This window comes from Manis javanica, chromosome 6 (genome assembly GCF_040802235.1).
Source record: "Manis javanica isolate MJ-LG chromosome 6, MJ_LKY, whole genome shotgun sequence".
Classification (NCBI taxonomy): Eukaryota; Metazoa; Chordata; class Mammalia; order Pholidota; family Manidae; genus Manis; species Manis javanica.
Window position 1 is genome coordinate 119,755,940 of NC_133161.1, and position 26,705 is coordinate 119,782,644.

General features: G+C 37.6%; 1 protein-coding gene across 3 annotated transcripts; it reads left to right on the forward strand.

Moving 5' to 3' along the window:
• On the forward strand, positions 1 to 23,873 carry CFAP300 (cilia and flagella associated protein 300). 3 transcript variants are annotated; one of them, XM_017679998.3, is made up of 7 exons: positions 5 to 161; positions 340 to 421; positions 8,241 to 8,316; positions 13,561 to 13,727; positions 17,046 to 17,218; positions 22,219 to 22,285; positions 23,234 to 23,873. In XM_017679998.3, exons 1-7 carry the CDS (start codon positions 52 to 54, stop codon positions 23,360 to 23,362), a joined length of 804 nt encoding a protein of 267 aa, XP_017535487.1. In that variant the 5' UTR covers positions 5 to 51; the 3' UTR covers positions 23,363 to 23,873. The 3 variants fall into 3 exon arrangements, with proteins under 3 accessions (XP_073095489.1, XP_073095491.1, XP_017535487.1); XM_073239388.1 differs by lacking the exons at positions 22,219 to 22,285; positions 23,234 to 23,873 and adding an exon at positions 22,027 to 22,210 and having other exon boundaries at positions 1 to 161; XM_073239390.1 differs by lacking the exon at positions 22,219 to 22,285 and having other exon boundaries at positions 2 to 161.
• The last annotated feature ends 2,832 nt before the right edge of the window (positions 23,874 to 26,705 follow it).

The window sequence follows — 26,705 nt, forward strand, 5'->3', positions numbered from 1 at the left end:
GCCTCGGCGTCTCTATGGCAACAGCCCCACTTCCGCGCAGTCGGGACCACCATGGCTGCCGGGCAGCCCGGCGACCTGGGCGGCTATTACTTCAGATTCCTGCCCCAGAAAACTTTCCAGTCCCTGAGCTCCCGGGAGAGCACGGCCCGGCTGCGCCAGTGGTGAGGGGCCGAGGGGGCCTGGCCTTCGCGGCGGCGGCGGGGCCCGAGTGGCTGCGTCCCGAGTGAAGCCCGAGGCCGCAGGGACGGGCGCGGGGCGGCGGCGGGGCGGGACTGGTGGAACGCGCTCGTCGGGGGTGCCGTGCCCGTGCTGACTGACGCTTTCCCTCCTCGGCCCCAGGTCCATGCTGGGCAGAATCCAGGCGCAGGCGTTCGGGTTCGACGAGACGTTCCGGGCTTATCGGAAGGACGAGTTCGTCATGGTCGGTAATGGGGAGTGCAGAGTCCCGGGGTCTCCGCCGAGTGTAGAGCTTTTCCCGCCTCGGCGAAGATTATTGTGAACACGCCGTTATTTAATGACGTCGTTTTCTTTGAATTTAATAGTAATAAAGAGAGAAACGATACATTTTAAAAGGAACTTTTCCACTTCCCTTCACCATAACTTAGCTCATCTTCAGTATCCTGCCGAAAAGAACTTTTCAGTTCTGGAAAGTCGGTCTCTTTCCAGAGAATCAGTCTCTCTTTTAATAGGCACATCTCATCTTTTAATATTATTACCCAGTTTCACCACTAGCTTTATTTACTAGGCATAGCTTCATATTACTTTTGGTTGTTTCTCGAAATCAAATCTACCCTGTGATAACAGGCTCAAACAGCAGTTCCAAATGAGGAATTCTACAAAGTTTTAAACAATAGCAGAGTTGTGGGAATTAGTCTAGCTGCTAGAAGTGACTGCTTTTAAGAGAGAAAAACTCCCTTGAAAATACAAGTTCTGGTGCATTCATTAAAATTCAGTCACATTATTTTAAATCCTGGTGGTCGATTTTCTCCTCTTATGAAATGGAAAGTATTGTTATGGTCTGTGATACTATTTTTGCCGTTCACGTCCTTCAGGTCTGAATACACTGTAGTGTACAGTTGGCATAGATTATCACTCAGTCCCAAACACTTCCTGAGGGCCTACCACCTGCTAGGAATTCAGTCAAGTGCTGGGGATACAAGAAGGAACGAGACAGGACCCTGGCTTTCAAAGATCTTACGGGAGTGGCAAGAATGCTAGTAAAAAAAATCAGATCATCTCATACAGAGTGATAAGTGCAGTGAAGAAAATAATAGCCTAATTTATAAACTGGAATATTTACTGTGAGGATATATTTGTGTCCCAGGACTGCTGTAGCAAAATACCACAAACTGGGTGGCTTAAAACAACAGAAATGTATTGTCTCACGGTTCTGGAGGCTAGAAATCCAATATCAAGGTGGATGCAGAGTTAAGCAACCTCTGAAATCTGTGGGGATTAATCTTTGCTTACCTCTTTGTTGCTCCTAGTAGTTGCCCTGGTTTACAGCTTAAATCTCTACCCTGTCGAAGTCACTCAGCTGTCTGCCTTCATGTGTCCAGGTCTCTTCTCTTCACTAGTCACTCTGAATTAAGGGCTCACCTTAACTCCCAAATAACCTCGTTTTAACTAATTGCATCTGCAACAACCCTATTTCCAAGAACTAAGGTCATTTTCTGAGGTTCCAGGAAGGCCGTGACTTTTGAGAGGGATACTATTCAACCCTTATCACAGGGTAAATTAGTTAAATGTCTTTTTTTTCCTTTCCCAAGATAGTGGTGTAATGTTAATATTATATACTGTTAATGACATTTCTCAAATACTCATGGTTAGATTCTTATAGTTTCTTGTGTTTTTTTACTTATACCAGTAATGGCTCTCAAATTAATAATGTTAAAAAAAAGATTAGGACTCTTAATTCACTGAATTTCAGAGTGCTGTAAAATTTTTGATATGTCATTTGTTCAGTAATATTTGTTGAATACTTACTATGACCCCGCCACCAGAGTGGTGGTTAAAAGATGAATAGACCTGATCCTAGCTTTTGAGGCATGTGCAGTTTTGGAAACTAATGTAGGAATGTCTCTACAACACAATAAGTGCTGTAATACAGGATATGTAAGGTGCCCTAGGCACAGGGAAAAAGATCACCCTATGGAGAAACATTGGTGTTGGGAAAAATTTCCTGGAGAAGGGTGGAGGATTAATTTGGGTTGTTTAATAGATAAGAGTACTTCAGATTGAAATTCATCCGTTAAGCACAACAAATTTCCATAATACAGGCAATATTTTTTCTAGTTTTCAAGGTCTTCATATTTGTTTATCCTAATTTTTTTCCCTGTGAGGTGAGTGTGTTATTCCTGTATTTCAAATCAAAGAAATATACTCATATATTCATTGTTTTTCCTCATGTAACTCATTTGGAGGACATAAAGCCTTGTGGCTAAGAGCACAGTCCAGAGGAGATTTTTACCTTGAAGCTAATGAGTCTTCAGGGCCCCTCACTAGCTCAAACTCCTCACTGACAGAAACCTGTTTGAAGGAACTCTAAGAGATGCTAGCAGTATGTTCATATACTCATATGCTTTTGAAATTTTTCAAAAATAGATGCTTCTGTGTTCTTAGAGCCCCTAAAATTATATACACTTAGTAACATCCCTACAAAATCTGGATCCTTCCCCGTTTTGGCCTCTAGTTATGTCTGAATTCCAGCTCTGCCACTCACAAACTATGTAACATTAAGCAGGTTACTTAACCTTCCTCAGTCTGTTTATTTTTGTGCAAAATGATCACACTGCTTGACATATAAGTATTTTTTATATAAAAATAATGCTTAATATCAGATGGGCTTGTTATGAAAAATTAAGGGAAGTAATATATATGAAATATTTAGCAAAATGCCTGGCTCATCATGAGTGCTATTGTTGTCGTTAACATTTGTATACTAATTTACAGAGTGTTTTTCCATAGCAGTAGTCATTCCTGTGTACCGGATTTAGCTTTCAGCATTTTTTATACATTTATCTTAATCTTTACAACAATCTGATAAGTTTGGTGTTTTGACTACCGGTTTACACCTGAGGAGACTGAAGCTTAGAATGGTTAGATAATATGTGCAAGGATGCCTAGCAAATGGCAGAACCCAGGCCTTTTGAGTCAAACTTGTATGTCATTTCCACTACAAAGATTCATAACCGAACAAAGGGTATTACTTAAACTAGAATTCCAGATTTTGAATTTTCCCTTTCAATTTAAAAATAGCTTACATTCCAAAAGTTCATTATTGAAGTAGTAAATGGATGGAAGAAAGGAAGGAAACATTCTCCTAGCAAACATTTCTTTAGCTCCTAGGTCTGTACAGATTGAACAAGAGGGAAATGGACCAAATGTGCATTGCAGAGTGAGAAGTGATATAAAACATACCATAGGCACAAGGTATTGTAGTGGCACAAAAGAAAAAGTGACTGTTTTTGACTTAGGTGGTCAGAGGAGGGTTTACAAAAGACTAGCCACGTGAGCTTAGAGCCTGAAAGATGAGTAGGAGTTTGTAAGGTCAACAAAGTTGGGGGATAATGTTAAACAGATAAGTGGGATGGTATTTTAGATCTTTTGTGGTGTGTAGAGGAGTTTGGGCTTTATCTCGCTAGTGAGGAGTCACTGAAAGGTTTTCAGCAAGACAGTAAAATTTTAAATACTAAGATCACCTTGGCAGAAGTTTTGAGGATGGATTCTTAGGACTGAGTCTGGAACAGTGAAACCAAATTGGAAACCATTGTCCTCCAGGAAGTATATTGTGATGTCCTGAATTAAGACGATACTGGCATGGCATGGACAATTGTCGAGGAGAGAAGCAGTACTCAAGGACTGACAAGATAATTGAAAGTAAGGCAGAGGGAGACATGTAGGATGACCAAGTTTCTGATTTGGTTGACTGAAGTGCAGATGATGCCATTAAATGCATAAAAAATGCAAAAGAATAGACAAGGAAAATGAGGTCTGTTCTAGGCATACCAAATTTAAGGTGCACCCAAGTGGCAATCCTACATAGTGGAATATAAGGTCTCACCTTGAGGCTCAAGAGAAAGCTCTGGGCTCTGTATACAATGTTGGCACCCTCACGGTGGAACTCAGGATAATGAGAGGAATCTTCCACATAAACTGCAAGGAAGCTCCTTAATTTTAGAGCTTTCCAGTAGATGTGTTGCACAACACTGCTGCATACATCTCATGATCTGCTTATCTCATGGCAACATACCATGGAGACTAGGAAGTACAGACTTAGGGGAGCACATTGCTGTCCCAGTAATATTGGGATTTCTTATGGAAGAAGGAGAGAATATTGGATCAGAAACCAGCAGGCTTTTAGATAGATCTACTTATATTTCATATGTGTAGCATAAAAAATACATTTTAAATTACATATTTAGAACTACTTTTTCCAATCTCAACATTTTATGACAAATTTATTCAAATCTTTACATGCATTTTGACATCAGTATCTTTGTTATCACTGTGATTCGTCAATCATTAATATTTTTCCAAAGCCCATAAGCTTTCCTGAAGTTATTTGAGATACAGAGAATCTCCTAATGCGTAACTGGAAATTCTGTAATCCAAAATACCATTTGCACACAATAGGGCAGGGTTTTTTTTGTTTTGTTGTTTTAAATCATTCTCTAGATGTGTAATTGTAATCCCAATAATGTAACAACTGGCATATTGCTTTATTTGAAGGGCCTATTCACTACATGCCACTTAGCCTGCCTCCAATTATAGTGACATCTAAAATGTAGTTGTAAGTTGATATCCCCCAGGAATAATTACTAAATCTGAGTTAAATTTTCCCTTATACTGATTCTTTCAGTAGACGTCTAAAAAGCATTCAAAACCAGTGGTAATGGAGGTTAATTCTAGCTTATGTCTTTTCAAAATGTTTATTATATAATTTAAAATAGTTGCAAAAACACTCTTTAATTGAAAGACTTTGTAAGGTACTAGGAAACTTTCTTTTTCTCTGAGGAATAATTTGGGTGAAAAATTGTTTTTTTGTAATTGGGGTTCTGTAATACTTGTAAAGTGTGTACCTTTATCTTCCACTACTACAACATAAACTCCGTGGGAACAGGGACTTTTGCTTGGCATAATGTAGACATTCGTAAATACCTGTTGAATGTATTGCTTTTCACCCCACACACTTGGTGGTCTTCTTCACTGTTTGCTTTCTCATCAAATGACATTCATTCTGCCTGATTTTTCATGCAAAATTCCAGACATCAACTTTTGATTCCTCCTCCTCGATATTCATTGAATCCATCCACTTCTCTACCTCCACACTTGCTACCATCTTGACTGATGTGACCATCAAATCTCCCTGGAATACAGCAGTACCTTCCCTCCTAACCATTCTCTTTATAGCCCTTCAGTTCATTCTCCACACCACAGCTAGAATGAACTTTTAAAAATATGACTAATCATATCTTCCCTCTGCTTAAGTACCTTCATTGTCTTCCTACTGCCTTAGATCAAAATACTGATCAATCTAGGTCAATCTTCTATCAAGATCAAAATTTTTGTCTTTGACCTATAATGTCCAGTTTAACTCCCCAGCCTCATTCAACCATTGCCCCTTTTGACTCTGGACATACTGAACCTCTTTAATTTCTTTGAATAGGATGCTCCCTTTTTCCTCACCTTATAAACTTTAAACTTGCCATTTTCTCCACCTTAAAAATAGTCTTTCCAGTGTCATGCTGGAGCCTATTCAGGACTGCCTCAGTGCTCAATTTTCAGGAATCTTTGTGTGCTGGTTGTTAAACTATTGGCAACTTGAAATCCACCATGGAATTCAGCAAATGTTACAAATCAGTGCTTTGTTGAAAGGGAAGATATCAGTTATTAAACATTTACTAAAGTACCCCTTTGCCTCACTAACTCCTGCTCTGTTTCAGATCCCAACCTAAGTGTTCTTTCTTCATTAACCTTTCTTCCCAACACAGATTAGATCTGCCTATTACATGCTTCATTAGCATCCTGCACTTTTTATAATACTCATGACATTATTTAATATCTCCCCTTTCAGTCTGTAAGTTCATGAGAGCAGAGACTGTGTCCATTTGATTTTGAAATTAGAAGTCAAGTGTACTTTTAGTTGAGTGATGGCGGCAGGAGCCAGGTACAGAAGAATAACTGATAAAGAAGTAAAGCAGATTCTTCTTTCAAGAAGCTATTTAGGAAAAGAGTGTTAGTTTGAAGGGAATGTTGAAATAAGAGAAATACTGCAAAAACTAAACAATAAAGAATAATTCATAGAGTCAGCAATCTTTCTCTATCCCAATCCAATCCTACCCCCTGCCTTTTCAGACCCCTTCTTTCCATAAACCTACAGCTACCATTTCTGAGAGAACTGTTTGGTATATATTCTTCCATTCTTTTCTTTATGTTCATATAAATTAAGGTTTTATTTTATCATACACATAATCTTTTTCTACTCAAAACATGGTTTTCTTCTGAAGTTAATACAGTAGATGTTTATTGAATAACTACTAGGGGATATAGAAGTGATTAAGAAAAACAAGGCCCCTGCTCTTATGTAGTTTATTTTAATTGTCTTGTTTTTTTTCAATAACTACATACCATCTAGTGTAGATGTACTGTATTTTATTCAACCATTCTTCTACTGACGGTAATTGAAGTTTCCAGGTTTTGACACTACAAATAATAATATTAAAAAGTCCTTATACACAAGTCTTATCTACTGGTGGTTTCATTTCTATAAGCCATATTCCCAAAAGTGGAGTTTGTTGGATCATGAGATACACATATTTTTAATGTTCAAGATTCTATATCCAATTACTTTCCCAAAAGGTTGTAAAGATCCATACTTCCACCAATAGTGTATGAAAGTGCATACTTTCAATGAAAGCCTTAAAAATCTTGCTAATGTGATGAATAAAAGTGATATCTTCTGGTTTTTATTTTAATTTCTGTCACTTCTTGAATTAAACATCTCATAAGTTTATTGGCTATTTATATTTTTTACACAACTTTTTTTATGCTTTCCCCATGTTTAAATTAGGTTGTCAGGTTATTTTTATCAAAAATATTTTTCTTTTAACCATTGAGAATGTTAGTCCCTACCCCCCACCCCAACCACACTTTAAATCATATTCGTTGTAACTATTAACTCCCATCTATTGTTTTTCTTATATTTTATTGCTCTTCATGGAGAAACGTGATTTGGTGGTAATTTCCACCCTTCATTTAAGGAAGTCCAAAGTGGGACCCAAAACGCTTGGCTCTCTTGTACTCGGAGCCCAGACCCTGGGATCTAGGTTTTCCCAAGAGACTTACCAGTGCAGGACTGGGATTTCAAAGTGAACAACTCAAGAGGTGCATATGGAATCCATTTCACTGGCAAAAGTGATGGTAGAGGTGTCCAGCTTTCAGGCAGGGCAGCCCTGGCACAGCTGTGGCCTTGATGAGGAAGGGATGCTGGTCACTTCCTTTAGTATTTGATGGGGCTGCAGCAAGGATAAATGTTTCCTCATCAGGGAAGTTATTGCATATGATTTTGGATTGTTCCCAGGGCCCAGCTGTTAGCCTGATTCTCTCCACCTCCTGAAAATTATGTGGACTGCCTGAGGTACTTTTAATAAGTTTCTTGTCTGATCTTTTCAACCAGAGTCACCTGCTGGAACTAAAACTCTTGGCTATTTTCGTTTTCCATTCAGAAAATTTTCATTTTTATGAAGCCAAACCTGTTACTTTTCTATGTGCCCTTTGGATAGAATTAAATTGATGGTTACTTTAAATTTAGGTGTAATCAGGAGCAGTAGGAGTCCTGATTAATAAAACATAATTTGAAAAATAAGATTGAAGGAAAACAAGTATTTCAAATATTATATAACCTCCTACATTTCACTATAAACCACCATTTTCTATTTAAGGTCCAAAAATATCTACTGTATATCTACTTTATCTACTTGGATGTACAGTGTTCGTACTGTTCCAACTTTTAATAACAAAACTTCATTTCTTTATAAAGTATATATTACTTTACTTTTTAATTTATTTTGTATTCATGATTTACTTTTTTATTTATTTTTATTTATTACTTAGATATTTACAGTTTAAAATTGTCTTTCCTTATTTGAATTAAATGAGATTTTATTAGACTTACTAAAAATTAATTCTTATTGTTTATAATAAAGTATCTAACTTGTTCCCTCAAATTTGTATTTTAGGCTTTTTTCAAAGACCCAAATGTTATTCCCAATTTGAAGTTACTTTCAGATTCTTCTGGACAATGGATTACATTAGGTAAATAAAATTTATTTGCATCTTTTCAGATGACTGTTTTACTATTAAAACAAAACTTTGCCTCAGGAATTTTCATTATTTAAATACAAATTGTGAATAATGACTAATCTGATAACATCAAGGTCAAATATAATCAGATGTGCCAGTCCAGGCCTACATCTTTCTCCTGGGAATCCACTGCTACTATCCTAGCTTAGCACACAAGAGCAATTGTTCCTTCTTTTCATTCATTTGGAAAGTATTTATTGTCCTCCTTTCCTGGACTCTGCCAGATGCAGGGAACATTAAGATGAATAAGAGAAAACCTGTACTCAAGGAACTGGTTGATATGTAAAAAGCAAATATGTACAATAATGTATCACAGCTGCTGTCATAGCAGTGGGAGCAAAAGGAGGGGAATAGTCCATTCTACTTAAGGAAAAAGGGTCAGGTTCGATTCTACTGATGTGAGGATGCTTGGGCAAAATCTCAGTGAGCGCAGGGGAATGAAGCCACCATGGAACATTCATAAAATAATACTATATTAAATCATGGAGGCAAGAGTCTTAAATTCTCAAAAGAAGAACTTTATACAGATATTTTCATAGTACATTGACACACAGGTAGAAATCTAAAGAAAAATAACCAAACACACTTAATCACTTAATAATATTCAAATCTCTTAAATAACTCTCAAGTCAAGGAATAAACTAGAGAGTTGATAGAAGACTATTTTGAAAACAAAAACATGAGTACTATATTTCACATTTTAGATTGAGGCCTCTTAACAATAGAACAGATCATCATTCCCTTTAGAAAGAGAATATGGTTGGTAATGTAGATTTCTGCTCAACAAGCTGATTTTAAATTAGGTGGGGTTTTGCTAAATTCTTACATTGAATTTTCATGGAATTCTAGTAGACTTACACAAAAATAAAAAATTAGTCAAGATGAAGATTACATTCATAATGATAGGCTTAGTAGGTCAGATTTTATTGGTTCTGGCTAAAGACCACTACAAAATTTATAGAGCAAAAAGCTGGTATAAGATCTTCAGACTACTTACAAAGTTAAACTGCGTATCTGAACAAATATATTTACCAGTTCAAAATCTTAAAAAATAACTAGAGTCATGTATCACAGTGTTTATAAAATATGTTTACAGTAACTTCACTCAGTTAATTTACAGAAAATAAGGTTCATTGAAAAAGTATCCAAATTCCCCATATTGGTACATACTTCACAAAATAACACTGACGTTTTTCTGATTTTTGAACAAAGCTTTGCAGTAAGAGAGCTTCTAAAATTCCACATGTGCCTGACAGGATCAATTAGAAGTACACTGGAAAACAGGGTAGAAGAGGTAGCATGCCATTTCAGAAACAAGTTTCTAGTGGATTACTAGCACTCCTCCATTAGCTTTTTTTTTTTTTATCTCTTCCTACTTGCTTTTCTTCTTTTTCTAATATATCGGCCATCTTCTCTCTAATTTTGCTTTGGGGGCCTTTTTAAGCAAAAGAAATGGCTTTAAAAATGAGAAAAATGACATTTTAGAAAGTGAACCAGTCTCAAAGAGAGTGATGATGGAGCCTCGTTTACCACTGGCTGCACTGCCGCCATTACCAGTTGTTGGTGCTGCTTCGTCTTCTCGGCCAGCTGCCATAGTCCCCTTCATTTAGACACACTTTGTCATTTTTCGGCTAACATAAATGGTTATTTCCTATGTGCATTATACATATTACCTCCTATTACTCTCAGAACAGCTCTGTGAAAGGTTCTGTTATATAGCCCTGTTTCACAAATGAGGAGTCAGAGGCATGAGCTAAGTAATTTGCAGTTTTACACAGCTGACCATATGGAGCTGCGATTAAAAGCCAGGCTCCAGATTTCAAGACCTTGACCACTACACCATCCTGCCTGTACTACTTCCACATTAGCAAAGTTGCCTGAAAAGTACCAACTTGGATACCAAATATAAAGGAAATATCTTGCATATTATAATCCTTATATCAAGAAGAAAAAAATATATTCTTAACTTTCTGTGTGATCATAATGATGCATTGTATATCTTATAAATGTTGGAGACATAATTTAATCAAATACCTGTACAACACTTAGTTTGTGCTATGGACTGAATTGTGTCCCACAACCAATTCTTAGACTAAAGGCTTACCCCCCACTGTGATAATATTTGAAGATGATTGGGAGATAATTAGGTTTAAATAAAGTTCTGAGGGGCTCTCATGATGGGATTAGTGCCCTTATAAGAAGAGGAGGGAGATTATCAGAGCTCTCCACTGTGTACAGTCAACACAGCTACAGGCAGCTGTCTGCACACTAGAAAGAGTCTTCACTAGGAACTGAATCGTTTGGCTCCTTGATCTTAGACTTCCCAGGCTCTAGAACTGTGAGAAATAAAGGTCCATTGTTTAAACCACCTAAACTATGGTATTTTGTGAAAGCATCCCAAGCAGACTAATACAGATTTTAGTACCAAGAGGTGGAGTGCTCCTGTGATAAATACCTAAAAATGTGGAAGTGGCCTTGAAACTGTGTAATGGGCACAGGCTGGGAGAGTTTTGAGGTACATGCTAGAAATATGGATGTTAACGTTGATTCTGGTGAAGTCTCAGATTGAAGTGAGGAGCATGTTACTGGAAACTGAAGGAAAGGCAATCCTTGTTATAAAAAGAGAACTTGGCTGAACTGTGTTCTAATGTTTTATGGAAGGTCAAACTTGCAAATAATAAAATTAGATGTTTAGCTGTGGAGATTCCTAGCAAAGAGTTGAAGGAATGACTTGGTTCCTCCTGAATGCTTACAGTAAAATATAAAAGGAAAGAGATGAATTGAGGAAGGAATTGTTAAACAAAAAGGAATCAGAACTTGAAGATTTGGAAAATTCTCAACCCATTCATATTGCAAGAGAAAGCTTGTTCTGAAGAGAACATACGAATGGGGCTGAGCAACTATTTGATAGAGATTATGGGCACAACTCATGGACTTGATCAGCCATTTCAGCAGAAGCCAGGTGTACAGATGGGATCGTACCAGCAAAAACGCTGCCAGTTTGAACTAAAGGGAACAGAAAAAAACAAGATGAAATCAAAGCTGTCGGACTTCTTAGATCCTACAGAACCAACCAGAGTCATTTGTCCACAAACATGCATTATTCTCCAAGAAAAGAAGACTGAAAAAGGCAGTTCAGAGATTGTCAGGGCCATCCCCTCCGTATCAGCAACACCCTACATCTTTCGGGGAGAGTCTCGGCGGCAAGGCCGTAGCCCCCGTGAGTCTGGAGGGTAGAGCACTGAACCAAAGAGGTTTATACTTGAGGCTTGAAGTCTAATGCGATTTGCCTTACTAAGTTTTAGGCTTGCTTAGCACCAACACCCTTTCCTTCTTTCCTGTTCTCCCTTTTGAGATGAAAACATCTACCCTATGCCTATCTTACCATTGTATTTTGGAAGCACGTGACTTGTCTGACATCACAGGTCCATAGCTGAATAGAAATTTTGCCTTAGGATGAGTTGGACTTCAAGTCTCACCCATACTTGAGACTTTGGACATAAGACTTTAGAGTTGATGCTGGGATGAGTTAAGACTTGAGGGGCTATTAGTGCAAAATAAATGTATTTCATATGAAAAGGACATGAATTTAAGGAGCCAAGGGCAGAATGCTATGGACTGAATTTTGCCTTTTCAAAATTCATATTTCTCTTTGGACAATGAGCAACCCTAAGGCAGAGGTCAGACCAGGTTGGGTCTCATTCAAATGTCTGATGAATGGAAAAAAAAGGAGAGACTTCGGCATGAATTTTGAGGAACACAATTCAGTCCATAGCAAATGCTATTTCTTTGCCTGAGATAAAGTGGTTTGAATTTAATTACCTTCTCTCACCATCCACACCCTCTTGTGTGTGTGACTCCCCAAATCAGAGCCAGTGTAGTTTTATGAAAATGGCATGTTGTCCAGTGTCAGTTCCTCATCCTCAGCCATCAACCCACCTTCATAGACTGGCTGGCTTTACTCTTGTTCCTTGGTCTTCAGTATTGCTCAGATCTGCTCTGTTGTCATCTGTGCTCTTTCCCCTTTAATCCTCTAGAGGATTTTTTTGTCTGAAACCAGGTTTTCATAGTAGTTTAGATTTTGAAATTACTGAGTCATATACAGTTCCTATCTCCAGACATCCTTCTTGCCTCCACACTAGTCCAGCTCAGTATCAGAATGAGAATAACAGGTCCCAGCAGGACTCTGAGGTGGCCGGGTGGGAGGACAGCAAGAAGGAGGAAGTGTGAATAATCATCAGTATTTTCTCAAGCTTAAGTTACTTCTCAGGTCAAAGATACAGCAAATACATGGGAGAGGACACACCAAGGACTACTATGCCTGGGTCTGCAACCTCCCTAGAACTTTCGGAAAAAAGAGCACCACCCCTTTATATCTGAGTGCCTGTATATATGTGGATGCATAACAGAGAGAGAAATTGAGTGATATGTTGAGGCAATAATAAAAATACTCACTTTAATCTTTTGTCTTTCTATAATTTAATAGAACCCCTGATAATGAGAAATTCATTCCTAAAAGACACATTCAGGAGATAAGTTTGGAGGCCGGGAGGGGTACAAGGGGAAGAACTAGAGCTACAAGAGAAAAACAGAAAAAATACCATGATTTTAAATTCCTCTAATTCCAAATTTGTGAAAACTTGATTAGGGCCTGGCTTGAAATTTACCTTGACTTGAAAAAAACCTTTTTTTGTAATAATCACTGTAAGTGGGATCACAAGGAAGAAATTTTCAAATAGAAACATTTTCAGAACACCCTCAAGGACTTTAGAACACCCATTACTTATATTAATTTAATTTAAACTTCTGTAATATGAATTATAAGACATTAAGCATAGTACAAATCCAAAATCATAAAAAACAATTGTTTTTGTAGGTAATTATGTAGATATATTAAAACTGATGTAAGAACCCTCCCACTAAACAAAAAATGTATTTCACTTTCAAGCATTTTCTAATTTCTGTATCCTCAATCTAAGCCTGAAATGATGAAATTTTGTTACAACGTTTAATAATAAAACATTAGCAAGCTGCAAAATAAGAACACAATAAAAATCCCCAAAGTTACCTGTCTTTTAAATATATCAAAACATGAATCATATTTCATTACTTCTTAGAATCTCTGCATAATGATACTTATTTTGGAAATAATTCAGAATATTAAATTTTTATCTTTTTAAAATATCTTTTTTTCAGGAACTGAAGTGAAAAAAATTAAAGCTATGAACGTTCCTTGCACACAGCTTTCAATGTCATTTTTTGATCGGTTATATGATGAAGATATTGTACGAGACAATGGACATATTGTTAAATGTTTAGATTCTTTTTGTGATCCCTTTCTGGTTTCTGATGAGTTAAGAAAAGTAAGTACAGAATTACAAAATTTCAAAATAGAATTTTATTTCATTAAATGCTTAATGTCACAACTTCTGCCTTCCTAAAATCCATAAAATACCTCTTATCAATGAGTAATGAGTAAAAAAAACCAATTACATTGGTAGATTTCTTGGATGGGACTATTACTGTCAACCTAATGATTTGTGTATATCAGTAGTTCTCTACTGGGCGGTTCTGGATCTAATGGGTAGAGGCCAGGGATGTTCCTAAACTTCATACAATGCTCAGGAAAGCCCCACACCACAAAGTTACCTGGCCCAGAATGTCAGTAGTGCTAAGATAGAAACACCTGACCTTTTTAACTGATGGCCGTTTTTCTTCAATATAGGGCTCTCAACTAATCAAATGAATGTTTTAAAATATCCCTGGAGTAAAGAAATCTTTTTATTTCATTTCTGAGATCAAAAAAGCCATTTGATAGTGAGAGGTGTACTGAACTTGTAATCAGGAGATTATTTACCTTTTTACCGAGTATTTACACAATAATAAAAACCTTAAGCAAATCATTCAATATCTTGAGCCTCAAGATCTTAACTGTACAACATGGAGATTAAAATACCCATTCTACTTTCTTCCCAAAATTGTTGAGAAGTGAAAAAGTATTTAAATGCACTTTTTTAAAAGTATGAAATACTGTTTAATTGAAGTTATTATTTAATTATTGAGAAAGAGTTGCAGAGTGGTTAAAAATGAGGGCTTTGGTATCGAATAGATAAAGGTTCAAATTCAGGCTCTGCCACTTAATAACTGCTACATAACCTAAGCCTCAGTTTCTTCATCTATAAAATATGAGTAATGTAGGAATTATGTGAGATCATGCATTAAAGGGCTTAGCACAATGACTGGCACTTAGTAAATTTTTGATAATATTAACAATGACTACTACTAATTACTATTATTCTACATTAAGAGAGAAGGGAAATGCACAAGCCTATTGTTTTGCAGATTCAGGTAGGAATGAGCTAGGGAAGTAACTGATGCATCATTCTGGATACAGGAATCTTGTCCATAGGAGACCAGGAGGCATCCAGCCAGTTTATACGTCAGTCTACATGAGTACAATACCTAAAGGAACACTTAGTTTAGAAGAAAATACAATTAGCTAATTGAGAATAACCAAACACACAATTGAATGAGATTATATTTATAGTTTGCTCCTTAATTAAATGAGTTGTATATTTATATATATATATACATGTATAATGCAATACTATAAACACTATACAATAAGGGATTTGATAATAATTTCTACTTCTTACCAAGAATTGGAAATTAACATGAAGAAAGTATCTGATCTAGCTGGGTCTCCCTACTTTCGGGTTGTTACTAATCTCAGCTCTTTTTATTGTCACTAATCTGTGCGGGCGTTATGTCTCAAGGCACTTACCCTTAATTTCAGAGAGCTCACTTCTACAAACAGAGCCTCAGTAATGGACTTTTTAAAAGAGGATTTTCTTTCCAACAAAATACTCCACAAAACTGCCTGCTGCTGCCTGTCTGATTTATTGCCATGAATAGCGCTTCTATTCGGGAAGTTCTGGGACTCAGTGTTTTTCTGCTAGATGCCTATATGTTTTCCTCTTGTATTCTTTGCCACTCTGTGGCAACAGAGAAGGTTTTAACTTGGCTGCTTTCTGGCTGAAATGAATAAGTAACGTCCAGCTTTAGCCTGAACTGAAAAGGGCCCCCTTTGTGCAGCAATACAGCTTCTGTTGGCACACTGTGTAATGTAAGTGCTGATGATAACCTCCTTCCTAACTGTGGCCCAGAACTTTGATTCATTAACTTTTGTATACCTACTCTCAGGGCTGTACAACTAAAGAGATCTGTATGTGAATGGAGAGGAAGATAAGCCAAATGTTCATTGTTCTAACATTTATTCTAAATTTTAAAAAATGTTTGTAGTTTTTAAAGTGCACAGGCTAATTAAGTTAATAATGAGAGTGCTTATGTAAAGAATGTGTTAACTCTTCATTCCTAAGGGCTTGAGTCTCCCTGTATTAAGCTAGATCTTTAGGTAGCTCTGAACTTGGGCTTCAGGATCACATCATGTCCTTACAGAGAGAGAAAGGGAAGGAAGGAAGGTGAGATGTGCAAGTGCTGGATGTGGCAGAACCAGAGAGCAATAAGCTACAGACCACTTCCCCTTACCTGTATTTCACTATGAATACTGGCTTTGATCACATCATTATAAGAAAACTATATATAGACAACACCATAGGGTCTATTATTTTTTAAAACTCCTCATATAATGACTCTGAGATTAATTTTCATTTGAGACTGGGATCAATAAAACAATCAATTTTCTGAAATAAGTGTACTGCTTGCTATTGGACAGAGATTATTATATAACTCATATTCCCTTCTTATCTATATGGTAGTGTTAATTGTTATGCACAGAATAGCTTTTCTCCATCTAGAGTTTGTTATGTATATTTTTCCACTTTAGTTCTCGGTCACCGTTTTTTGTTTTTTATTTTTTTTCTCTTAACCGTATCTGTATCGTGAGCTATTTCACATTGTTTTTTAAAGTAAGTGGAGTATATATAGTTCAGTATATATGTTGTGATGTACATTCATCACTTTGTTCATGATTGCAACAGTCAACAAATTAACCAGTTGTATGTAATACCCAGAGATAGAAGAAAATCCTCCACATCAGACTTAGTCTGTTTTCTGAAAGAGGTAGCAAAGTCTCAAGAGAGCAAGAGTCAATGTAGATTAGTGCTGTGTAAAGTGATATTATTAGAAGAGAACAGATAATGGAGAGGTGGTTATGAAGCTGCAGGTATCTGAATAGTTCAAAATGGAGTAATTATGGGGACAGGGAAAGTAGTGATCCAAATACTGTAAGGTGAGAGGATTTAGAATATTGACCATTTGTGTTTAGCCTCTGGATAGAAAGCTTTGAACATTATGGAAAGGAGAAGTTTCTCCATTTATTTACACTCCTGTTGGTAACAACTAAGATTTAAGGTGACTACACTAAAATTGCAGTAGCACTAAAACAATTACTAAAGATATAAGCTGGAACAAAGAAATAAAGCCGAAGAAGAGAAGAATTAGATTTAGATTTATTCCTTTCATTGAACATCAGTACCTAATAATAAAATGAAGGGAAAATAAGTGCAGGCCTCACAGATTACTCTCTCTATTTACCTCAGGATTGGTTTATAAAACAGATGTAAGATTATTATTGAAAATATAAATTGAATCTTTTGAAAACATAAAAATTAGAATTTTGAATTATGTTACATTAAGATGAATTTTATCATCTTACATAGGTTTTGCTAATGGAAGACTCAGAAAAATATGAAATATTCAGCCAACCAGATAGAGACGAGTTCCTGTTTTGTCTTTTCAAACATCTTTGCCTTGGTGGAGCCCTTTGTCAATATGAAGATGTGCTTAACCCATATCTGGAAACCACAAAGCTTATCTATAAGGATCTACTGAGGTAATGTTGCTAGATTACAATAGGTAAATCTCTGGTTATTCAATTATTTAACTATGGTGGGATTACCCAGCATTGTTTGAGGTCCTGTTAACAACCAGAGTGTGTAAAAATAGCACCACCCTGACCTCCTTCTCATAGCTACCTCCTTCTCTTCCAGGCTAGAAAATTTCTAGATTTCCCTGACCCTTTAGTGCTTAGTCCCCGCTTGTTCATCTGCCTCTTCTTATTTTTTCATTCAGACCTGTTACCCACCCCATCCCTTATTAGCAACTGCCATCTTCCTGGTCTCCCTTTTTATTCAGGCTGCATTTTAAATCTCAAGAGAACATGAGATACCTCAGGATGTTCAAATTTGCTTGAGTAATAGTAAAAAAAAAAATTACTAGTTTTGTCTTAAAGAGGTGGCAGAATTGTCATATAGGTGTAATATTTGCCTTTTAAAATTAATCCCAAATCCCAGTTTGTTTTAGGTATTACACCAAGGTTTTCTTCCTTCTTTTTAAGATCAAAGGAGGATAAAACTTCTCAGATTCATTATTTATACTTTTATCTCACTATAATGAATGTTCTTTGGTTGGATTTTTCAATGATAAAGATACTGGATCATCTTTATAGGCAAAGGGAATAGGAAAAAGTGAAAGCAAAGGGTCCCAGTGTTTAGTTATAAAATTTTACTTTAGCAACAGAATTAGCTTCTCATTGGACTCTTGAATGTTACATTTCTTATACTCAACACCTCAATTCTCACATCCATTCTATGTGTCATATAGCTGTACAACAACTATGATACAGTTAGTTTAGTTTATTTCTGATATGGTTTAAAAATTAAAATATTTCTATAATTGGTGTTGATTTTTATGAAAAAGTTACTGTGTCAGTATATGAAGATTGGAAGGAATATGCTAGGAACAGAACTTCATAAAAATTCCCTAAAATTTCAGAATTTCAGAAACAGCGTACACATTCGTACATCAAACATACTGTCCTTTGCGGCCCATGAAAACTTACAAGACTGCTTCTTGCACTCCCTGTAGATATTCTTCTGTACACTCTAGACACACACACTCACACATTCACACTGCTGCAACCGCAGAGTTATACTTCATCAGCCACATGAACCTGTGGAATTCCTCACTACCATGTGCTGTGGAGGAGGAGATTCTGTTGGAGATATCTGAAACAGAAATAACCTTAGTACCTACACATTGAAGAAACTGCTGTTTTTACCAGTATTCTCGTACCTGGATTCTCATCTGTGATTCCCTTCTATGCTCTTTGTTCGCTAATAAAAAGCATGACTCAAGGAGTAATGGCCACTTATAAAATGGGTAACCAAAATTCATGACATCTTAACAGAAAGAACAGGAATTGGGTCCATGCCATCACTTAAATAGGCAGCCAGCAAGTGTTAGTACTGCACACACAACTCTGCCAAGCTCTAAAGAGAGAGGAGGATCATCAGAAAGTCCTTGACCTTAAGAAAATCATGATAAAATAACATATTAAATAATAGTTGTTAAAAATCTCTTATAAGTAAATTTTTATATAATGTTTAATTATTCATAGGCAAATGTTTACATCTTTTTGTAGTCTAATAAATACTCCAGAAGTTCAGAAGAGGAAGTTGTCAGATTGGCTGTGGGCAGTCAGGGAAGTCTTGAGTAGAGTCCTCCAGGGCTGTCAGAGAGGGCGGTCTATTCCCACTTCCCGGAAGATGCATCACGAGTTTGTCACTAGAGGGGAGGCTAGGAAGGAGCCCAGTCCAATTACAGTATTACTTTGAAAACCATTAAATACTTGTCTCATGGCCCAAGTTTAACTGTGCTTATAAATTTCTTTACTGAATTGGAGGGGTGAGTGTATGAAATTGTTTTCCCAAAGCAACTTTAGTAGAAAATGATTAGAATGAACATTTGCTTAAGTTGGCTTAGGTGCAAACACAAAGCAATTGAATGGAGTAAATGATCGCAGAATCCCTCAAGAGCTATGTTGATTTCACATGCACTCCTTGCAGTTTTTCAAACATGAGTCATGCTGATTTTGGTCAAATGCTGTGCCATTTGGTTAAGATAAAGATGTAGAGGGTGGATCAATACAGCAATTATTAAGGAATATCTAAGTAGAGGAAGTATAGATGGAACTTGAGGTAATTAATTTCTCAGCACTAATTTCTCAGAAAGCTACGTATCTAATCAACTCATTTGTACAAGCCAGTTTAACCAAGAAGGACATTTTTTCCTGTTTCTTTACTTGAGTTTTGGACAAGCTTACATTCTTTAGGAAAAAGTGCTATCTTTCTAATTATACATGCAGTATCTGCTTTAAAGTATCTAACCTGCCCTTGCAGATAAACATCATCACTAATTCATTCTAACAACGAAGCCCTTGACTTACATTTGTAGACGTTGGGGGCATGTTGCAGATTTATTTAGTCTGGCACAAACAAAAGGGTAAAATGTTCTTAAGATATTTGCTCCCTCATCTATTATTACAAGTCCTATAAAAACACCCCTTAAATGTTTTGGAAAATGCCTTCTTTTCAAGGATTATGGTTCCTTTAAATAGCACAGAAAATACTTTAGAACCATCTTATCAATCATTACTCAGGGAGTAAATGATTATTTCATTACATTCAAAAACATCTATGCAGAAATAATTCTGTAGTTACTACTGCTGCCTTTGTCTTTTCGACTTTAGACATTGAACATGTGCTGTTGTCAAAGTTTTCAGAGAAGTTCCCCTAACTACATATCTGCCCCAGATGTGAAATTTTATGATTTAAGCTGAGAGGCTTAAGATCATGGCCTTTAGATGATAATTAAGCAGCCTGATTCTTATTTCTTAAAACTATCAGAGTTACCTAGAATGGTCTGTATACCACATTTGGAGTCAATATGGGACTGATCCTAGAAATTGGCACAAATGATAATTGACAAGAAACCATTCATTATCTTACTTCTAAACCATTAATGTAATCATACTTTTAAAAAGAACTTACAGAAATTATGTTCCAGCATCCTTAAAAACCATGGTTATCTGGAGAGTGAGTTAGTGACTGCTAAAAATCTGATACAGTGTAATAATTAGCAGCACATTCTAGGACACCAACAAGTACCACTTAACATTTTCTTTTCTTTTTTTCTTAAGAGATGTAAGATAGGTGATAGTGTATTTACTTGACCTATAAAAATCAGACAAATTGTTTTAAAGATATTTCAGAATAACAGTAATACAGGATCAGAGGTAATAAAATGGAATAATAGGATTTATTTATATTAGAAACCAACTTTTAAGAATGTACAAACAGTTTCTTTTTAAAATAATACACTTGTGGTGCATGTTAATATGTGTTAAGTGATTGTTAAATGAAGTATGTTAAATTTTATTTGATGAACACAAACTTTTACAAGGGTTTTTTTTTGTTTTTAGATTTTTTTTAACTGAGAGATACTTTATATACAGTAAAGTGAACAATTCATAGTATACATGCAGCTTGGTGAATTTTCATATATGTTTCCACCCATATAACCACCTCTAGATCTTGATTTAAAATTAGATATAACCGTAGATATGTTCTGTATATTGGTCTGGGTGGTTATTAGGTATATACTGATGTCTTATATGTAATGCTTATAGTCATCCCTTAGATAAGCACAAAATGTTAAATGTAGTTTTCAACTTCGAAGTAGCACATCTTAGGTATTAGAGAAATAAAATTATCTCAACCTATATCATAGAAATATGGAAATCAGTTTAATTGTGTGATTCTGGGTTTAAATCTGAATTAAATGTTTTAAGAGATGAGAACTGCCTAAGAATCTTGAACCTTGAAATGGCTTTGATCCAGCTATTTGCAGTTAAGTGTAGAGGCTCAAACATGCACATATGCATGCACGTACACACAGTCCCTCCCACAAAGTCTACCTTCTTTGTCCTCTCTCTCTCCCTATTACTTTTACATAGGTAGTGAAAGAGAAGCAATACTTCACCAGTAAAATGAAGAAGAGGGATTTCTTCCTATAAGCTTAACCTACACATGTCAGACATGAATAATACTTTTGATGCATATGTATGTATAGAGTGTAGGTATAGGATAAACAGGAGGTATGTAGGTAAAGAGAATTAGACTGTATCACCTAGACTCTCTTCCCATAAATATCACTTTTAGTTGGAATGTCTTAAATGTATCATTTAACTTCCCCAGTTCTGTTATCTATAAGTTGCCAAAATAATGCCTGTCTCACTGAATTGTGTGATCTTTATATAAGGTAAAGTATATAAAGATATTTTGCAGATTATAAAGTCTTATAAATGTGATATGTATATATTTATGTATATATTAATATATAACTATCTGTAGCTGATTTCCTCAATCCTTAGTTTACTTCCTCACTATATTTTGCCACAGATAATCTTTTGTGAGGGAATAACTGAGAGTTTCTAAGAGAAAATTATTTTAATATAATTTAGTAGTACATAATTTAACACATAGTTTTCATACACATTATCCACTTAATTCTCATATAAGAACTATAGTATGCCTAGTTTACATATGAGAAAATTGAGGTTCAGGAAGGGTTAATCTTGCCCAAAGTGAAATAACAAACTAGTGGCAAAACAGGCATTTGTGTTTGGGCTGTTTAATTCTTTAGTATGCTTTTATCTACCCCGTACAGCTGTCTTTTACACTTTAATCTGACTTTTACCGTCCTGGTTTTTCCAATAACTGTGTCTGGCCTGGGAGTTACGTGATCATCTCTCAGGCTGACCTCAGCCTTCTAACTAAAATTCAGGTTTCTGCATTTCAGTTCAGTTGACCTTGTTCCATGCTTGGATGAAACCACAGATGCCATCCTTCTCAAGCCACTTGGTTGGATATTATGTATTTCCGTTGTTGGATGTGAATGAGAACACCTGAATACTATACGGGATCCATATTTTAACAGCATTATGCTAATGCTTGTTATATTTTAAAAGTGTCCTTCTCTCCCCTATTGTAGTGTTCGAAAGAATCCTCAAACCAAGAAAATACAAATAACCTCTTCTATCTTTAAAGTCACAGCATATGTAAGTGTTAAGGGGAAATTTACAACCTATCGATTTAATTACTTGCTATTAAATAGAGTTGTTACAATGGAGTTAGCAACTAGTATGATGTTGTGCCTAGGAGAAAAGATGATGATACTTAGATTTTTATTAAAATAAAAACTTGATAAGGTATGCTTTAGTTGGAGAACAGTATGAACTTTTTTCCTCCTGGCTTCCTTTGTGTCATCTGTGTCTAGTTATACTCCTTCCTTATTTAAGAACTAAATCTGGAACCACTGTGTTGTATACCAATATAATGTTGTAAAACCAATATAAGATTGCATATCAATGATACTTCAATTAAAAAAGAATAAGACCTAAATCTGTGGCCAGATGAACCTTCTCAGATGAACTAGAGACAATAATTCATAGGGCCAATAAGTAAAATGCCATAAATGTCTTTGTATCACAGAATCTGATACTTTAATTTTAGTATACGAAAGATTATTAGCACATAGGAAGCAGTTTCTAAGTATATTCATTCAGTCACTTAACAAATATTTATTGAATATATACTGCATGTCAGCTACTGTGCTGGCCTAGGGCCCTTTTTGTTGATAAACAAAAGAAACATAGTCACTGCCCTCATAATATATACAGACCACGTTCTACAAGAAAGCAAAGTTGTTAGAAAATTATAAAGTAGTAATTTTTGCAATATTAACACTTTAAAAACACTTTTTCAAAAGATAAGATTTCCCTTTGAAATATAAATTCTTTAAGGTCAAGAATTGTGCATCTTTGTATATAGTACATATGTATTCTTAGAATAGTAGATGGCAGTCAGTATTTAATAATATTAACTAACTGCCAATTTATTATCAAAGATTCTGTGTGTTTAATGATTTTAACAGAAAATATATTAGTTAAATACATTGGTTATTATTTAAATGTATTTGTGTACTAATTTAAGTTTATCGTTTTCAGGATTCTAATGGTGTGTGCTACCCTTCAACAAAGAATCATGAACAGACATTTTCTTACTTTATTGTGGATCCTATCAAGCGTCATGTTCATGTTTTATACCACTGTTTTGGTGTGGGGGAAATGTCTTAACAATGTTCTTCCAGATGATCTATATTTATTGTTTTTTATTTATCATTTTTTATCTTAACATAAATATTTACAAGTTAATTTGAGTAAAATGTAAAAAAAAAACCTACTTAGAGCAGAAGCAAACAACAAGATGACTTTCTTTAAATTTGTCTGGAATACTAATGCAGGGACCAAATTTCTTCCCTAACATAATTTATACTAATACAGTGTGTAATTTTTACACAAAATTACAAAGAACTAAAAATCTAGTCCATATCTGCTGCATTAAGATTCAACTAAGTCTTTAATTTTCCAGGTATTTTATTTAGAAGTTAATTCTGGATTGAAATTGTAGCAGGAAATTTGACATCTCTACCAATCGTTAGTATGAATTATTAGCTTTTCAAATTTGAGTTTTAATTCCATTCCTTTGTACATAAAGATTTACATCTTGAGGGCTGTGAAAACAATTCCTTTGCTTCACTTGTCCCACTTAAAATCCTCAATAAAAAGATATTCTGGACCTTTGAAACTCTGAGTTATTTAATCTGTGGAAAATAAAACTTTGGAAAAGGGATCACCATGCTCCATCCAGGGCCCACTGCATCCAGAAACTGGAAAAACACCGTAAACAGACAAGCAGAGAGAAAGTTCCGCCAGCACGAGGAGCCAACCACCGCCGAGACCTTCCTGCCCAAGCACGCCTGCATCTCTGAGCCGAAGGCCGAGGTAGTGACGAAGGACCGCAGAAGGAGGCTGACCCAGTCCAAGCTGGTGCCCGGAGCTGAGAGCACTGCCCACCCCCGGCCATCTCTGCAGGCTACCTGGGCCAGGAACCCCAGCAGGGCCCCGCCTCAGGCACATGGAGGCCGCGCTGCGGGAGCTCGGAGCCGGCCGGCCCCTGGTGCCCGTGACCGCCAAGGGTTCTACGAGAGAGGGCAGCGCCGGCCTTCCCGTGGCCACGGAGCAGGCGTCTGCCGGTGCGCGGACAGGCACGGGCTGCGCTGCGGCGTGGGGCGCGTCGCCGGGCGCTCTGGGCGCCGCACCGGCAGCAGCAGCAGCGGCAGCGCTGAGCGATGCACGCCCCGGCCTCCCCTCCAGCTCCTCCGTCCACCCCAAGACGCCGCTCCTTTCATCTCATCTGAAGGGGCAAGAAAATACGTATATCCGTCTATCTGAGGGAACTGAGGACCTCAGTCTCCAACAAGTTCCCAACTTTGAAAATGGCGGCAACTGAGATACGAAAGCTAACGAGGGCCCCCCTACCACACACACACCTTAAACAGCTTTGTTTTTAGGAACAAGTTTAATCGGAAGGGAAGACAGAAAAAGAAGAGACAGAGACGGAAAGCAAGCTCGTGTATAGAAGGGAGCGAAGGAGGGACAGGTTCTCCAAAGAACGCGGGCGGGAAGGAGTGGGCGCTGAGGTGTGGCCCGAGGTGCGCCCTCCACGGCCCGCTGGAAGTCTGCCGCCTCGGGTCGGTCCTGTGCGGAGAGAGGAAGAGGCGGGTCGCACCGCTCCTCGGCTTTCTGCCTCCTCCGGCCAGCAACCTGGACAGCGGGAGCCCTGCCGTTCCTCTCACCCCGCCAGATCTACAAAAACTAAAATGTGTTCCATTCCTCTCAAAACAAATTAGTAACTAAGTGATATTAGACAGATTTTCCTAAACATAAATATTGCATATGTGTGCTTATTTCATTCCCTGTGCAGACTTTTAGAAATTAATACATCCCCCAATAGTGGACAGACTTGTTCTTTCAGGGAGACTAAAACATGCTGAAGCGAGTGGTTTCAGCGCCTGGTTGCATTCAGTTCCCAACTAGCACAGCCTCTGGGGGAGGATAAGCTGAAAAAAATTAATGTGGGCTTTTATTTATCTACAGGCTCCATATAGTCATATATAAGCATATGATTCTATTTTATTTCCTATTTTTTCTTCCTTTCAAAGGTTTGCATTAACTTTTCAAAGTAGGTTATATAGGGGCATTTTCCTCATTCTGGGAAAATAAGAGAACCCATATGCTAACACAACCCATAACACCAGTTTGCCTGCTTCTCGTGAGCAGCAAACTCTTGGGAGTTTGTGGGGCACACTGTCGGATTGTTTCATGATTTTCCACATACGTCAAGTTCACTGAGCAGGTAGATGAGAGCACTCGGGGGCGCGCACCATGCCCCTCCAGCTCATCCCATTTCAGCCTTCAGACCCTCCAAAAGTAATTGTCTCTGAGTCCCACACTAAACAAACCCAAGTCCGAGTTTGAGTACTGGTCCCACTTACCCTTCCATTTCACCTGAGCAGAGCCTGCATTTCAGTCCACTCTGGCGGAGCAGGGGAGAAACTGAAGGGAGAGCAAAGCAGGAGGAGATGGAGATGAAAAGAAAAAAAGAAAAAATACGTTCAGGCTAGAAGAGACGGAGGGAAGGGACAGAGGGCTGGAGGAATGGGGCTGATTGCCCCATTCTACTTTCAGAGCAAAGCAGCAGAAAGGAGGACACAGTCAAGAGAAACTTCTCTGGCTCCCCACTCACTAAGCACTCTGGGATGCAAGGGGAAGGAGGGAAATGGAGGAGGAGCATGTTAAGAGAGAAATGAGCTTACTCCAGGCTTTGGAGCTGGGGAAGGTGGATGATTTAAGGTGGGTTCTGGACTTGAGCAGCTGGATAGAAGCAAGGATCAGCAGAGACTGACCATGCTTTTGAAGAGACGACTGTGTGCTCAGACACCCACCTTCACCTGCAGTGAGGGATGGAGACCAGAGAGTTTTTCAAGCTCCCCATCTACTCTGGCCAGTGTAGGCTTCCTCCGTGGGGTTGAAGAGGGAAGAAAGGCCTGGGACAACCAAGGAATGGATGCTTTGGGGGTGCCGTCATTCTGCAGCCAGATTCTGAACCAAGGGATATTCCATTCTCACTGACTTCCTCAACACATCAGCAGCCTTGGGACTGCACTGAGGCTGGAGCTAGCCTGCAGGAAAGGGGGCCTGGACACTGGCAAAGAGATCCTTTTTCGCTGGGATCACAGCTCTTTCCACTATTTCCTGATGGCATGACACCATCATGGAGACCACTCCAACGCTGAACTTGGGACAATAAAGAGGGACAGCACAGAAGTGTATCTGTTTCAGCTGGTGGGAAGGGCAGCTATGGAACTTGGAGATGCCCCCTACTCTCCCGGACAAGCCAGCTGGTTAGGGATGGGTGAGGTGATTGATCTTCATGGGGCAAAGGGCCTGATGGTGATGGCAGCCATGAGGACTTCCTTGACCTGCTGTGTCAGCACCTCTCTCCTCTCTGCGCAACTGTCCCCAACCCCCGACATTGGTGGGTCTTAGGCCAGTTATGGTAAACCCTTCCCACTTC

What these genes read in the sequence shown, in the direction of transcription:
- CFAP300 (XM_017679998.3), top strand. Translation starts at nt 52, where the DNA reads ATGGCTGCCGGGCAGCCCGGCGACCTGGGCGGCTATTACTTCAGATTC. An exon ending in GGAAGGACGAGTTCGTCATG is followed by an intron (nt 422 to 8,240) that starts GTCGGTAATGGG and finishes TTTGTATTTTAG; the next exon opens with GCTTTTTTCAAAGACCCAAA. An exon ending in TCTTTAAAGTCACAGCATAT is followed by an intron (nt 22,286 to 23,233) that starts GTAAGTGTTAAG and finishes TATCGTTTTCAG; the next exon opens with GATTCTAATGGTGTGTGCTA.